The sequence below is a fragment of the Elephas maximus genome, chromosome 4, assembly GCF_024166365.1.
Source record: "Elephas maximus indicus isolate mEleMax1 chromosome 4, mEleMax1 primary haplotype, whole genome shotgun sequence".
In the NCBI taxonomy this organism is placed as follows: Eukaryota; Metazoa; Chordata; class Mammalia; order Proboscidea; family Elephantidae; genus Elephas; species Elephas maximus.
The window spans coordinates 88,345,631-88,362,536 of NC_064822.1; the positions used below are offsets into that span (position 1 = coordinate 88,345,631).

At 38.5% G+C, this 16,906-nt stretch overlaps 1 protein-coding gene across 1 annotated transcript in view; it reads left to right on the top strand.

The window, feature by feature from the left end:
- The window catches only part of FAR2 (fatty acyl-CoA reductase 2), an 86,961-nt gene that overhangs the window by 24,054 nt on the left and 46,001 nt on the right, over window positions 1–16,906 (top strand). The window contains exons 2-3 of the mRNA XM_049884848.1: window positions 7,638–7,813; window positions 9,211–9,390. Of these exons, the coding sequence (XP_049740805.1) occupies window positions 7,638–7,813; window positions 9,211–9,390 (356 nt within the window). The remainder of the gene's footprint in view (window positions 1–7,637; window positions 7,814–9,210; window positions 9,391–16,906) is intronic.

The following is a 16,906-nucleotide window of genomic DNA, read 5'->3' on the forward strand; positions in this document are numbered from 1 at the left end:
CTCTGTGTACTACAGAACAAAACACTGGCCGGTCCTTTGCCATGCTCACAGTCATTGTTATACTTAAGCCCATTGTTGCAGCCACTGTGTCAATCCATCTCATTGAGGGTCTTCCTCTTTTTCGCTCACCCTGTACTCTACCAAGTATGATATCCTTCTCCAGGGACTGATCCCTCCTGACAACATGTCCAAAGTATATAAGACATAGTAAGCCATCCTTGCTTCTAAGGAGCATTCTGGTTGTACTTCTTGTGAGACACATTTGTTCGTTCTTTTGGCAGACCATGGTATATTTAATATTCTTCTCCAACGCCACAATTCAAAGCAGTCAATTCTTCTTGGGTCTTCCTTATTGGTCATCCAGCTTTGACATGCATAAGAGGCAATTGAAAACAATATGGCTTGGGTCAGGTGCACCTTAGCCCTCAAGGTGACATCTTTGCTTTTCAACCCTTTAAAGAGTTCTTTCGAAGCAGATTTGCCCAACGCAAAGCACCTCCTGATTTCTTGACTGCTGCTTCCATGCTTGCTGATTGTGGATCCAACTAAAATGAAATCCTTGATGACTTAGTCTTTTCTCTGTTTATCATGATGTTGCTTATTGGTCCAGTTGTGAAGATATATCCAAAATGATATAATTGAAGAAATTGCTCTCACTAAAGCAATACAAACTTCTTAGTTACACCTTTATATCTTATGGGAGTAGCTAGTAAACTGCCAAACTCCTAACATTTTGTAAATCTGCACATTGGGTATAATAATTTTTTGCATTGATTTGCATGCACTTATTTATGTTTAATTGTTGTCAATTTAGATTATATCCTTTCTCAAGAGGTCTGTTGTGTTTGAGAGCTAACTTGCAGAATCCATTGATTTGCTTTCACTCAGCACCCTAAAAATTCTCTGATAAATGTTACAGGCTCTCTTTCACTTTGAGATTCTTTCCTCTGTTGGTGATGTATTTATTCTTATTCATCCACCATTTTGGCCATCCACAGGCAGGTACAGGGTGGATTAACAGGTAAACACAGTATGCATTGTCTTGCATTGAGCAAGGTACACACGGGCTTAATTGTGTTTATCTGCTAATCTGTGGTGAGCAATTTCACATGGGTTTCACCACCTCTTTGGCATGGTGGGAAACATGTGAAATTGTTCACTGCAGATTGGTGGGAGGTACAACTAGCCTCGAGCATACCTTGCTTATTGGGTAATATATGGCTGACTTCCTATAGGGCTGCTAAACAGGAATTGACTGGATAGCAATGGTTTTTGATTGTAAGGACAACTGAATATTCCACAGAAACTGTCCTTTAGTTTAAGGGACTTATCTTTTTTTTTTTTTGCAAAATAAAAATATTAAACAAATTTTGATGTTATGGGGACTATATAATATAGGTATATTCGAAGAGAGGGCCTCTCTAAGCTGAATAAAGATCTAAGACTCTCAAGTAGGGAAATGCTTCCCCATTTTCTGAACTCATGTTCCTGATGAGAGCAGGACACATTTCTGTGATCATTGAAATATAGCAAATGGGAAGTAATATAAGCACTTTGAACTGATAACAAAGGTATAAATTTCCTTTAGAAAGTTTGGGAATGTTCCCTTAATTTGACATTTCATAGGCAAGTATTTGCCTCTCTTTAATTTGTTTCTAAGCACAAGAGACTATTCCATTTATGGCAATAGTTACTTATAGCCCAGAGGCCAGAGAGAAACATTGCAAACCCTAAGAAAATTCAGCAGAATGAGAAAACTGTGAAGAGAAATTGTTTTGTTTCAAGAAACTTCATGGGCATGACTTCTATAGTCATGGGAAAGCATTTTCTCTGCTTGAGATTTGACAATGGAAGGTAGTTATTCAGCTCTTTACCCTAACAGTCTTATGCCACTAAATAAAGAATATATGAGTTTATGCAATGAGAAGGAATATGATAAGTTCTTAACAGGGCTCCAAACCAGTTCATTCCGGTTAGAGCCTCTGCTGAGAATGTGCATTCCCGCCCCAGATATACTGAATCAAAATCTACAGTTTTACAAGATCCCCAGGTGACTCTTAAATATGATAAATTTTGAGAACCACTGCTCTACTAGTAAGGAGACCTGGTAAAGCAGTGGTTAAAGCAATCAGTGACTGTTAACTGAAAAACCGGTGGTTCGAAACCACCAGCAGCTCCGTGGGAGGAAGATGTGGCAGTTTGCTTCCATAGAGATTTACAGCCTTAGAAACCCCATGGGGTCGCTATGAGTCAGAACTGGCTCCACAGCAGTGGGTTTGGTTTGGTTTGGCTCTACTTGCAGTTCTCAGAATTGGCCCCTAACCCACAGCATTAGCATTGCCTTGGAACTTGTTAGAAATGCAAATTCTCAGCAGGGGCTTGAACCAGAAAAACCTAAAAAAAACCCAGAATGAGCCTGCTCAAATCCCTGGTTCTTAAATCTAAAACAATTATATTAAGCTCTTTATTGGTTAGTCTTCAATTAAATTTTTGAAAACACAGTGAAGCCTGTGAAAGCCAGAACTTGACAGAACTGCCTTGTTTTTCCAGGTCTTGCAAGTTTTCTACCTTTGACAGGGTGCAGTATTACTGCTTTCTATGGCTCGTTTTAGTGGAAAATGTTCCCGTTCTCCTTCTCTGACAGGTTTCTGCCTTACACAGGTTCCGGCTTTCGCAGGTCTTCCTGTGTATGTTTTTCATTAGTCTTTTTTATTCCATTTATTTTCTCTTTACTTTTAACTAATAGCTTGTATTAGCAAAGACCACCTTCAGAAAAACTAGTGTTTAACCAAGACCCATTTTCTTATTTTGTCTTGTCCTCCAGTCTCATCATTATTAGAAAAGAAGAGGGTCTGCTATGGGCTCTCCCAACACTTACTGGCAGTTAATATAGAGGACGCAAGGAAATACTTTGTGCTCCCTTTTAGCAGTAGCTTCCTATCTTCTGTCTTACATCTCCCTGACATAAAAGAGCTGATAAAGAAACAATGTCAGGAATCAGCTCCTATTTATGATCTATTGCTATTCTTACAGGAATTAATTTCAATTCATCATGACTTCCTTTGAAAGGAATTCGATGCTTTCAAGCATTAAGAGATGAGGAAGACTCAGGGAATTTACAAACCAGAGGGGAAATTTTAAGCTCTAATTTTAAGAATGAATCTTCAGAGTCAGTGCTTCTCCAGGTATGGTCCCTAGACTCTCTCTATCAAGGGCAGGGTGGGGCACTTGTCCCAAGGTACAAGTCCAAGTAGTGCCAGGAAGACACCGAATGACATTCCTAGGCGCCTCAGATATGGACGGCACCTGACTGAGGCAGCCTAACAAGAGAGGGGAAGGCTTTTCTGCTGACAGTTGCTGCTATCAATGTCTATTCATCTTGAAATTGGGGGCAGGGTGCAATTTAGAGATTGCCCCTGGGCACTGGAATTGGGGGGCGGGTGCAATTTAGCAGTTGCTCCTGGGTGCTAGTTACCCATAATACGCCCCTGGAGCTGGTTAAGAAACGCAACTTCCTGGGTTACACATCAAACCTCCTGAGTCAGGATCTCTGAAGGTAGAGGAATGAAATAATTTTTAAGCAAACCAAACCAAAATAGTTGCCATCAAGTAAATTCCAACTCAAAGCAACCCTATAGGACAGAGTAGAACTGCCCCATAGGGCTTCCAAGGTTTTTCTTATGCCCACACAGTTCCCAAACCAATGATGTGAGAATGCCCTGGACAGTTATAAGAGGAAACAAGTTATATGCAGTTGTTCATGTTAGCCCTCCTTCTAGAGAAGTCCTCCTCTTTGTGTGTGTGTGATAAGATGAACTAGGGGACTTACCATAAATGCAAACTCTTGAGCATGCCCCAGTCAGTTCTTATGTGGTGGGTTTGGAATGGCGCCAGGAATCCACATTTTTAACATGCATATACTTTTTTTTTTTTTTTAACTAGTGATTCCAGTGCAAGTTCCTTGGTGGCTAACACTTTGAAAACCCAAAACCAGGTGCCATTGAATCAATTTTGACTCATGGCAAGCCCACATGTGTCAGAGTAGAAATGCACTCCATAGGCCTTTACATAGCTGATTTTTTTTAAGTAGATCACCAGGCTTTTCTTCCGAGGTCCCTCTGGCTGGACTTCAAACCACCAACTTTCCAGTTAGCAGACGAGCATGTTAACTGTTTGCACCCCCCAGGGACTCCCAACACTTTGAAAAGCCCTGGTCAAAACCACTGCCTTTTGGATAGCAGTTGGCTAGCAGTTATATCAAGCACTCTATTTAGGTTATGGCAACACTTAAAGATTACTGGAAATTATTATTTTGTTTGAAGTTATAGTGGTATGGTGAAATTTCTCACAAGGCAAGTCGTATTATTGTTGTTGTTGTTAGGTGCCGTCAAGTCAGTTCCAACTCATAGCGACCCTATGCACAACACAAGGAAACACTGCCTGGTCCTGAGCCATCCTTACAATCGGTATGCTTGAGCTCATTGTTGCAGCCACTGTGTCAATTCACCTCATTGAATGTCTTCCTCTTTTCCGCTGACTCTGTACTGTGCCAAGCATGATGTCCTTCTCCAGGGGCTGATCCCTCCTGACAACATGTCCAAAGCATGTAAGACGCAGTCTCACCATCCTTGCTTCTAAGGAGCATTCTGGTTGTACTTCTTCTAAGACAGATTTGTTCATTCTTTTGTCAGTCCACGGTATATTCAATATTCTTTGCCAACACCACAATTCAAAGGCATCTATTCTTCTTCACTCTTCCTTATTCATTGTCCAGCTTTCACATGCATATGATGCTATTGAAAATACCATGGCTTGGGTCAGGTGCACCTTAGTCTTCAAGGTGACATCTTTGCTTTTCAACACTTTAAAGAGGTCTTCTGCAGCCGATTTACCCAATGCAATGCGTCTTTTGATTTCTTGACTGCTGCTTCCATGGCTGTTGATTGTGGATCCAAGCAAAATGAAATCCTTGACAACCTCAATCTTTTCTCCGTTTATCATGATGTTGCTCATTGGTCCAGTTGTGAGGATTTTAGTTTTCTTTATGTTGAGATGCAATCCATACTGAAGGCTGTGGTCTTTGATCTTCATTAGTAAGTGCTTCAAGTCCTCTTCACTTTCAGTGAGCAAGGTTGGGTCATCTGCATAACACAGGTTGTTAATGAGTCTTTCTCCAATCCTGATGCCCCGTCCTTCTTCATATAGTCCAGCTTCTCGGATTATTTGCTCAGCATACAGATTGAATAGGTGTGGTGAGAGAATACAACCCTGACTCACACCTTTCCTGACTTTAAACCAATCAGTATCCCCTTGTTCTTTCCGAACAACTGCCTCTTGATCTATGTAAAGGTTCCTCATGAGCACAATTAAGTGTTCTGGAATTCCCACTCTTCGCAATATAGTCATATTATTAAGGCACAATTAATAGAGTAAATGGGATCACATTTCACATTGTAGTTTTAATTAAATTAATTGATCGATTTATTGAAATTGAGTATGATTAACTGCTATCCAAATCAGAAACCTCAAACTTTATTTAATTGCACTATTTTTTTTTTTATTTATGTTCATTTGATATACCCTATATACAAGTCTTTAAATAGAACATAGATTGGGACATTATCTCCTAAAATAGTAATACTGAAAATGTAGCATTTTGGTGCTCTCCACTATTGTACAAGTTGTCTGAAAATATAATAAAGTATAAGAGTATCCTCTACCTTTTAAAAGCATTTAGAAAAATCAAAGACGAAATAAAAATCTATGTTATGAGGAACCCTATTGCAGGAGGGTAAAGACTGAAGCCATCACCCCCTCTTGCTCTCCCGTAGCCAGGAGTAATTACAGGCCAAAGTCAAACACTCCACTAAACCCTAAATATTTCTCATGCAGGCTCAAAAACAGCCTACTACAAATTAAATTATTAAAAAAAGAGTAAACTGCCCAAATTTTAGATAAACTTTTCCAAAATCCAACACACATTTGTTGCACAATCGAAATTAACTATCAAGACAGGAAACATTTAACTGTGAAAGCAAACATTTAGCACACTCATGACTGATCATAAGAGCTGTTTTGAAGAATTTCCTTAGGACACATTATCAACCTTATTAATTCGAGATGTCAAAAAGCATTGAGAACTGGCCTAACTTCTGAAGTATTTTCAAAACTACAGTAATACCCCCTGAAAAGGCTGCCTACAGTGCAGGAAAATGGTAGCTCAGTGACAGAAGGATGTTAACTTGCCAGGCCAATACAGAGATTTAAGTCCCTTCCTCATCCATCTTCACCGAACTCCCAGAGGCCCCTGAACATGACCTTGCCCAATACAGATAAGATATGATTTCTCTGACTTCCTGAGAACAACTTATTACTGAGTAAAAAAAAAAAAGCCTGGGGTAGGTCTTTCATGGGGAGAGGAAGCCTGCTACTAAGGATCAAGACTAGATGAAAGTGTCCTTGTTTAGGGGGTCCTGGGAGTCTGTCTCTACTACTATATTATAAGGTAAAACCATAGACTAATTTTCTCTGTTCTTAGCTTTCTAAACATTCAACCTCACTTGTCTTTTCCTCACTGCTAATGTGCCCTGGTAGCACAGTGGTTAAGAGCTTGGCTGCTAATTAAGAGGTTGGCAGTTCAAATCCACCAGTCATTCCTTGGAAACTCTTTGGGGCAGTTATACTCTTTCCTACTGAGGACTGGGGCTGGTGGGATAGGGTAGCTATGAGTCAGAATCAACTCAACGGCCACGAGTTTTGGAACATACCATACCAATTATAGAGTAAAATTCCATTTTATTACAATAGGTTGAAACTGAGATAATTTTATTAAAATTTTATTTTCTGTGAAAATGGAAAATGCCAGTTTAAGAATTTCTGTGTGGAGAGTGAAGTAAAGTATATGTTCTGTCTGAATAATTGTAATAACAGCTAAAACTTCCAGTGCTCTTCCCTTTTTTCTTTATAAATAAATTAGAATATTAAAAAAAAAATTAAAATCCCATAAAAAGTACAGGAGCTCATGGAATTCTCTTACTAGCCAAAAACTGCCGTTTATATTAGAATGAGATTACAGAAATTTTTTTTTGTTTTACCTATTACGAGTTTGCTTAATTCATTATTTTCCAATTGTAACTGTGCTACTTGTTAATCTGGGCCAGTTACCAAATTGTTTAGAACTAGGGCTCATAAAACCAGTTTGTAAAGGCTGATAATTTTGCTGTTAATTTGCAAAGGCTGTGTAAAGTCTGATAATCTTGCCCGGAAAACAGTTGTTTCCCAGCTAAGAATTGAAACAATCACCCTGTATAAACACAAAGCTGCCTTAAAGGGGGTAAGGGGACAACAGGAGGTTGTGGATGACTGACTACTGCTCCTCAGGGAAGGTTCAAAATGCATGCCTTCCTGGTTATTCGAACTGACTTTTTCAAATGTTTATCAGGTTAAGAGGAGCTGGAATTACGCTAAATTAGCTTTGAACTGCAGAAAATAAAGCAGATGGCTATTGAGTAGATGCTTTCTTTGGGTATTATGAATACAACTAAAACTAGTTTTTGAGAATACAATGAAATAAGCCAGTGCAAAAAAAGAACAATGCGATGATGATCTTCATACATTGATCTACATTTATGTTTCAGCTGTTTGAAAAAGTCAAAGAAGTTTGCCCCAATGTCCATGAGAAGATCAGGGTTATTTATGCAGATCTCAGTCAGAATGACTTATCCATTAGCTTGGAGGACATGCAGGAGCTTCTGTCCTGTACAAACATTGTCTTCCACTGTGCAGCGACTGTGCGCTTCGATGACCATTTGAGGTACATTCCCATTTTCTTATCATGGCCTGTATGTATATGTGTGTGTGTGTGTGGTTTTTGTGTGTGTGTGTGGTTTCTGTAAAATAGTGATATTCTCAGGGGAAAAAAAAAAGTAAAACTTCTCTAAAATCTCACCATCCAGAAATGGCCATTAAATATTATAGAGAACATTCATCCCAACTTTTCTTTATGCATCCTTAATAACAAAGATACCTGTTCAATTCAAATGGCATCATATTGGCAATGATATTTGGCAACTGGCACAATTTTTTCTGGATATCTTTCATTGTTAGTAAGTATTCTATCATAATTTATAATGACCACATGGCATTCCATTGTACATGTATGTTATAACGTATTGAACCAAATCTATTTGGATGGAGATTTGGATTGCTCTAATTTTTCACTATTACAAACAGCTCTGCAATGGACATCCTTGTGCATACGTGCTTTATACCCTTGTGTACTTTCCTTTAAGTAAATTGCCAAAAGTAGAATTTGTCAGCTATGTACCAGATGTGCCCAGGTTATGAACAGTTTCTTTTTAACATGGTATCACATGTTTTAATTTTTTTCTTTGATGATTAGAAAGGTTGACGATGTTTAAATATTTATTGGCATTTTGCTTTGTTAAAATGCTTCTTCATGTTCTTTGCCTATTGTTCTATTGAAACATTCTTTTTCTTGTTAATTTTAAGACATCTTGGAATATTTAGGATATTAACCATTTGTGTTTTACAAGGCTTGAAATATTTTTAAATTGGGAATAAATGTTTCTTTATTCTTTAAATTGGGAATAAATATTCAATGCTGTTAAATAACTTTTCCAAATATATATAGATGATCACATAGTTTTTCTCCATTTGAGTTAAAAAATTAGATTTCATAGAGTTTCTGATATTGGATAAGCCATGTATTCCTGGAATGAACTGTTTCATTGTTACCACATATTGTGCTTATATTCTCTTCACTAAAATTTCAGATTTTGACCTCAGTTTTTATGTCCGACCTGTACCTTTGCAGTAACAATTCATATTGTTGTTACTCCCCTCCAATTTATTTGCATTTCCAGCTTCTTGAGTTAGATACTTAATTTATGTATTGTCATTCTTTTAATGACTGCTTATAAAAGCCCCTTTATAAATTCAGAGGATTGTGATTTTTTTCCAGATGATTTAGAACAAAGTGACCTCTAAGAACAATATGTACAGTGCTTCAATGAACGAATTTATATACACAGAATTTACCATCAACACATAACACATTGCAAGTCCCACGTAACTGTAGCCATGACCCATACTTTTGACAGATATGCTAGTTATTGGAGTAGGTGCAATTATAACAAGGCAGGATGCTGAATTACCTCACTGCATTTCCTTCTGCTTAATCTTCTCTAGACACGCCGTGCAACTTAACGTCATTGCCACCCAGCAGCTCTTGCTTATGGCCAATCAGATGACAAAGCTCGAAGCCTTCATCCATATCTCTACTGCGTTCTCAAATTGTAACCTTAACCACATCGATGAAGTGATCTATCCATGCCCCGTGGAGCCAAAAAAAATAATTGACTCCATGGAGTAAGTTGGGTCAAGTGAGGAGCCAAGGGGTGGACATATTGTTGATTCTTTGTAGACATGAATTAATGAGGTAATAAAGTGGGATACCCTTGAAATAGGATGCTTTGAAAAGGTGCTAGCTTTAGGTACCCTGTCCCTGCTATTCCCTGCATTCTCAATTTGGGAATATATTGCTGTGGAAAATTGGGAGGGAAAGGGACAAAAAATTCCTAAAGAAAAGACCGAATAGTTTAGAATTATATGAGGTATTTGGAATACTAGAAGTAACAGTGGTTTCTTCTTAATTACTTAGTATTGCCATGAGATAGACAACATAGTACAACAGTTAAGAACATGGTTTTGGAATCAGAAAGACAGGGTTTGACTTATGGCTGCACAACTTACTAGCTGTGTGATCTTGAGAAAGTTACTTGATCTCTCTGAGCCTCAGTTCCTTCATCTGTAAAATGGAGGGCAATAATAGTGTCCACTTTATAGTCGTGGTGATGAACTGAGTTATATAAATCACTTATTGCAGTGTTAGGGCATGTTTGATAAACAACTATTAGTAAAGACAACTAACAGAGAATGGAAAGGTGTCAGTCTCTTGACCTATTCAGCTGACATATACTTTCTTTACATCCTATTATACAGGAGAAATAGTGTCTAGTAGTTTTCTCTTCCTGCCAACTGTAACAGGAACCACTTTGTTCTAAGGATATGGTCCTGGTCTCAGAAGTACGGCTCTGTTTTCTGCTTTTTCCCTCTTCTTCCCTATTTTATCACATTTACCTTGTGTTTGTTTGTTTGTCTGTTTGTTTTTTAACTCTGACTGCATAAAAAGTGTTACAGCACAGAAAATTGACTATTTCACAGTGAATTTGTCGATTATAATGCTGTATTTCCATTTAAAATAAACTGTCTAAAAGGAAGCTTAACTAAATCAAGAATTCATTCCCTTCATGGCAATCATTTTTGTCTCCTATAGCTCTGAAAACAGATATTCTTATCTGTCATTTAAAAATATCCAGGACAAAGAAAAATGAAAGTCATCTAAAGGACCTGGAGTTTACTTAAAGCTGCTAATAAGTCATCTTTTACTTAGTTGATGCAAAAGTGCTTTTTCAGAGTTCAGAGTTTGTCAGGATAGTTGGAGAAAATGAAAGTATACTCTGATGCCCAAAGCTGATGCAGGAAAGTCGATGTATAAAGCCTTGGAGCGTTTTCAGGACAGAATTGATTTATTGGTTAGCTGCCCTCACTACAGTGTTGTCTTCTGACCATTTGGTCCTTACATATTCGGTATGCCCCAGAAAGGGGCAGACCCTCCCTTTGATTTCAGAACATGCCGCTGAGATTCCAGCGATTCCCTCCACTGCTGATCCCTCTAATACCTGACAGATATCATAGTGCAATTTGAGGCTGCAAAGGAGCCTCTAGAGTTCACCAGAGAAAAGAGGTAGAAAATGAAGGTTAAGTTTACACATACTGAGAGGCTTTTCCAGGTACTCCAGATGACTTCCTCCCTCCTGAACTATTTCCAGGCACTATCTAGGTTTCAAAGAGGAATAAACTCACCTCCAAGAGGAAGAATTGATTTATCTTCAAGTATTCTGCATTTCCCACACTCCCCTAACTGTATGTCAACCAGGAAAGGCAAGTAATTGCTACATGATTTATGAGTAAACTGTAATTAACGTTTTTGTAATTTTTTAAATGATGTCTGTTATTTACCTCTGTCTGAGAATAACAATTATTACATATGCAGCCACACAGAACTGGGAATGAAATTATATTTTCTCTCAACAGAATACACTTTGAATTCAGTTAGGGAATTAAGGTTGTTAACAACAGCAACAAGAAAACAGGGAAAAAGTCATATCCACCATTTATTAATTCAAAACTTTATATTCAGGACCACCTGTCAGCTTTCTCTCTCCCTTGCCCCTTATATCTGTACTGCAGCCACAATGAAGTAATCACTCCTCTCTCTCATATGCTCTACCTTTGCTTATGATGCTTCTGTTCTTGGAACTTACTTCAACTGTCCTTCACCCTGGTTTAATTCATAAACAGATTTCAAAGCTCTCCCCGGAAGCCCTCTGGCTTAGGTGCTCGTCCCCTGTGCAACTAGAGTACCCTTCGATTATCTTATCATTGCTCTTAACACAGGTCATTCTAAGAATCTGGTTACTTACCTATATTCACCTTTAGACAATGAGCCCCTCAGAAGAAGAGAATCTTTCTTACTCCTCTTTATAGCTCCAGTGCCAGCATATAGCTGTTGCCTTTGAGTTGACTGGGACTCATGGCGCTCCTATGTGTGTCAAAATAGAACTGTGCTCCATAGGGTTTTCATTAGCTGATTTTTTTTGGCAGTAGATCAACAGGCCTTTCTTCTGAGGTGAGTTTAGCTGAGCCTGTTAATCGATCAGAACTAACCAAAAGGTTGGAGTTTAAAGTTTACCCAGAGGCACCTTGGAGAAGAGTTCTGGCAATTCTACTACGACACACTTGGGGCTGCCATGAGTCAGAATCAACTGGACTGCAACTGGCTCCAGCAACTGGCTCCAGCACATAGGTGCACTCAAATATTTGCTGAATGAATGGAAAGCTTCTGATGGCTCTGGATGACCATTGTTCATAGTGTTCTGGCTATTTTTTGTTAATTTTTTTGACAGAAATAAGAATAGATGACTGAATTAATATCAAGCTGCTATTTTGGGATATGGAAGTCTTATATGTAAATACCTGAATGCCCATATGTTACCTTCTTTCTGTCTTCCCATGTTTTCTTAGCTTTGAATAAAATCTATATGTTTTTCAAAAGTTTTTAATATAGCTGAGCAACTACTCTCCAACTACACCATCATTTATGACTGAACAACTCAGAATTTTCTGAAGTTTTAGAATAACAAATTGCATTAAATCCAGGTTTAGTTAGTTTATTTTTAAAAAATATTGTTTTCTCTGATTTCTTTTCTACCTAGCAATTATCCTGTGGATAAAATAAGATGACCTTTTAAGGTTTTTAAGTTTCTATTTCACTTGGAAGTTTTTATTAACAATGATAATAGTAACCCCTTGGGGTCTAGCAGCTGTCATTGCTCTTAGTATTCCAAAGAATCTCGTTTTTAAAAAAGGAAACAGACAACAAGATGACCTTGAAGCTGTGTTCTTGGCTTTATGATCTCAAAAAACTCTATGAAAAGGTAAAATGGAATTTTTTTTTTTTCCAGTGTAATGGGGATGCCAGTTCTGGGAAACCAAAATGGATTTGCACTTTTTGCCAGAAACTTTCTCAATTGCTTAACGCAAATGATACCACCAAGTGATTCAACAAAGGGAGTGAGGCTGGGAGCCTAAACCCTGCACCTCCCAGCCGGTCCCATCCTCTAAAGGCTCAAGGCCTCTCCCGGTTCTGCCCACCCCATTTCCTGTCCATCCCACAGCTTAATATTTCCAGCTTTTGGCTACCTTCCTTTCAGCCCATATCTGAAATCTCCCAAGAATTACCTTTGTCCTGAACCATTCACTCCAGAACATAAAATTTGATTGTGTTATCATGAGAAATTTAACATGTTAGCATAAACATTTTAATAACTTAAATTAGGAGTTGATGCTTTTAATTGCTATGGCAAGGGTGACCAATAATCAGTGCTAAGCCACTAATTTCTATAACTCTTATACCTGCAGTTGTCCTCTCTACTCCTCCTCCTAATCAGCACAGACATTTTGTCATATAACATTCTGTCACCAATCTGACGCATCTCTACCTTTGTATTACTAGCTTCTACCTATTTGGTGACATTTACCTTGAGAAATTCATGTGCAGAAATGGATGGAAGATTGCCAGTGAAATTCTAGTTTTCCAGAATATCAGCTTAAGTAGAATGTCTATTTTTTTTTTTTTTTAAATGTAAAGAGCCCAGCTGCTAAACAAAAGTTTGGCAGTTCAAATCCACCAGCCACTTCTTGGAAGCCCAATGGGGCGGTTCCACTGTGTACTATAGGGTTGCTGTGAATCGGATTTATTTGTTTTGTTTTTGACCAGGAAAGATATACCTTTGGGGTTGGCGCTTTCTGTATTTTTCAAGCCAAGTTAACTTCCTCAGTGTAGAAGGAGAAATGGGACATATTGAGTTTGGTGAAGTTGGAGGGAGTAGAAAGAGTGTAAAGATAGGCATGTGAGATAGGCTTGGAAGAATGGGCACAGCACAGATAGGTGGAGATGCAGACACATATTAGAAAAATGAAGTAAGGCAGGAAAACCTGGGATTTTTTGGGAAGTAGCTTTGGCAGCGCATATGTTATGTATAGGGGAGCAGTTGGAGATCAAGCTGGAAAAGTAGTCTGGGGCCATACTGTAGAGATTTTGAATACCATGCAGAGGGGTTATATTTAATTTTATAGAGAGTAGGGAACCGTTGAAGGAGGGCAGTGGGGAAAGAGGGGGTGGTGGTTTTGTTTTAAGCAAGGAAAGACTTTAATGAAATAGGCTCTTAACATGGTGGTAGTGGGGGTTGGGGATGGATTAGCATGGGAGTAGCCAGAGGCAGAGAGATCCATTAGCTGAAATGGAGTAGCATGGAGTACTAGAATTGGGAGCAGCAATAGACAGAAAATACATCTATGCATTTTGGGGGGGGCAAAACAATACAACTTGGCTACTGCTTTATATGTGGAATTACACATATCTAATCAGCTACCAGGTTTAAAAAAAAAATGTTGCTGTTGAGTCGATTCTGGCTCTTGTGCATTAGAACATGTATAACTTGCATAACCATCAGGGATTTTATTTTTTAAGTTCTATTCTATTGAAATTTTTACTCCAAGGAGCAATGTCTTTTTTAGATTTAACCCCCATTTATCCAAATCGTAATGACTTAAGTTTGTGTGGTCGAATACTTTTAAAGTAGTGAGTCCCTAGTTTGCCTGACCACAAGAGTCACCAGAGTATGTTAAAAATACAGGTGATCAGACCCTCTTCTCTGGAGTTCTAAGATTGGTACCCAAGAATGTGGATTTTTAATAGGAATCGCAAATAATTTTTATTTGTGATCAGACAAGTGTGGGACATAGTGCCTTGAAATGCTGTTTCATTTAGCAGCTTTCATTTGAAATAGGGATCATTCTTATTCTTTTTTTTCTCCTCACCTTCCATTGTCTCTCAACTTCTCCAAAAAACCCAGTGCCGTCGAGTCGATTCCAACTCATAGCTACCCTATAAGACAGAGTAGAACTGCCCCAAAGAGTTTCCAAGGAGCACCTGGGGGATTTGAACTGCCTGCCGACCCTTTGGTTAGCAGCCGTAGCACTTAGCCACTACGCCACCAGGGTTTCCTCTCAACTTCTAGATACTTTAATTAGAATAGAAAGGTCCCAATAGATTTGTAACTATTAAAAATCACACTTCTGAAGCTATTCAATCACCAGAAGACACAACTAATCTGACATGTGAAAAGAAAAGGTGTTTCCATCAAACACTGAGGGCAGTTGGGTGTGGTGAGTGGACTGAGGTAAAGAGTGCCAGCAGCAGGGACAATGAAGGCTGCCTGCAGCCTACAGCAGTGGCCTCAATAATGGCCTTCTGGGAAAGATGAAAGGCCAGTTGTAGTTTTGCCTTTTTGCCAAAGAACACGTTGTTAACAGCACCTGTTTTAGAGGAAGAAAAAAGCTAACTCTAGCATTTGTGCTTTAATTTTCAGTATTGTGCCATCTGCAATATGGTGTTTAAGTGGCTGGCAAAAAGAAAAAAAAAATTCTGTGAAATGTAATACTTAATATTACCAGGCTTTAAATGTAGATCAGAGCAGGGTCAGATTGTCTCTTAAACAGACTGGATAACTTTCATGTTGTCAGGCTACTGGCTGGACCATTCAGTATCTAGCACAGGGCTGGCCCAGAATAGGTGCTCAGTGAAAGTCTGGATGGAACTACAGAGGCCAACTCACCATAAGCTGGGGAACAGAAATACGCTTATCCTCAATAAAAAGTTTAAATTTACTTTGAAGCCAATTGATCTCCTGAGGTTGGCCATCAGTGGCCTTTCAACTCCTCAACACTTCACCACTGCCTTTAGAAACTTTAAATTCTGGTCTTCCTTCCTTTCTCATGCTCTCTCTACAACCTTGCCTCCTTCCAGGTGTACCTGTTCTCATTTATCATCATTCTTCTCTGTTCCCCCAAACCTTATAATATACATAAATTGGCTAACCAAGACTATCATGTGGGAGAGCACCAATTTATTGAACAAATTAGCTGGTTCCTGGGGGCAAAAATGTGATTAGACACAAAGGTAAAAAACATAATCCCAGCTCTTCTTGACCCATTGTCTAGTGGAGAAACAGACATGTCAGCAAGTATATGTAGTAAGTACATATATACATATTGCAATTATTAGTAATTCCAGTAATCAGGGTAAGAGCATAATCCAGACTAGACAAGGATAGAGCAAGGGTTATCGTGAGGCAGTGTGTCCACTACTTACCTCACAGAAAGATGCTTTTCCTGGTCTAACACTAGGCTGCCCTACCTGTTGCATGGGAAAATTAGGAGAAAAAATGCACTTATTCCTTTTGTGATTTCATTTGGTAAATGCATAGATTATGAAATTACCAATAAGATTATAAGGTTGATTCAATAATTTTCAAACCAAAAAGGCAGTAATATGTAGAGGAAATTGTGTGTGTGTGTGTGTGTGTGTGATTGTTTTCTGGCATCAGTGACTAGGCTTCTTTTGAAGCAGTTTAAGAAGATGTTTAGAATTTATCCACAAGAGCCTATGGGTCCAAAACATCTTCTTGATTACATTGACAGGCATTTGATTAATTTCAGAAATATACTTTGATTTATATAGTGTCTCTTTCCCATGCTAACTTATATCCTGTTTACAAAGAAATTTAGAACGAACAAACAACAAAAAAAAAGCAGCAACCCAAACCCTGGTTAAGAAGAGCAGGAACTGAGTATAGGTCCTGAAAAGGGCATCCCTCAACCAGTGCATGTGCATATTTGTGGACAGTAATTTCCTCTTCAAACCCAGGAAGTGGCTGAATGAGATAGTATATGGTCTGTTTGGCTATATTAGAAAAGATAATTTAACATCAACTATTATCTCTGTGGAGCCTTGGTGGCACAGTGGTTAAGAGGCTGGCTGCTGGCCAAAAGGCAATTCAAATCCACCAGCTGCTCCTTGAACCCTTTGGGGCAGTTCTACTCTGTCCTAGAAGGTCGCTATGAGTCAGAATCAACTCAACGGGAACGGGTTTGGAGTTTTTGTTTTTGTTTTTGTTTTGGGTATTACCTATATGGATATATGCTTATTGTTGTTTTATTGAAAATAAGAATCCTTGTTTGGAAGCTTACTTATTGGCTTATTTTGTTTCGTCATGTAGTGAAGTTGTGAATCTTCCTGTATTTGTCCTCATGAAAACTGAGAATTTAGAACAGATATAATTATTGACATTGTTCACAAGTTAGTGGAGGGACCAAGAAAATAATATAATAGAAGACAGGTAGAGCATGGTAGAAGCTG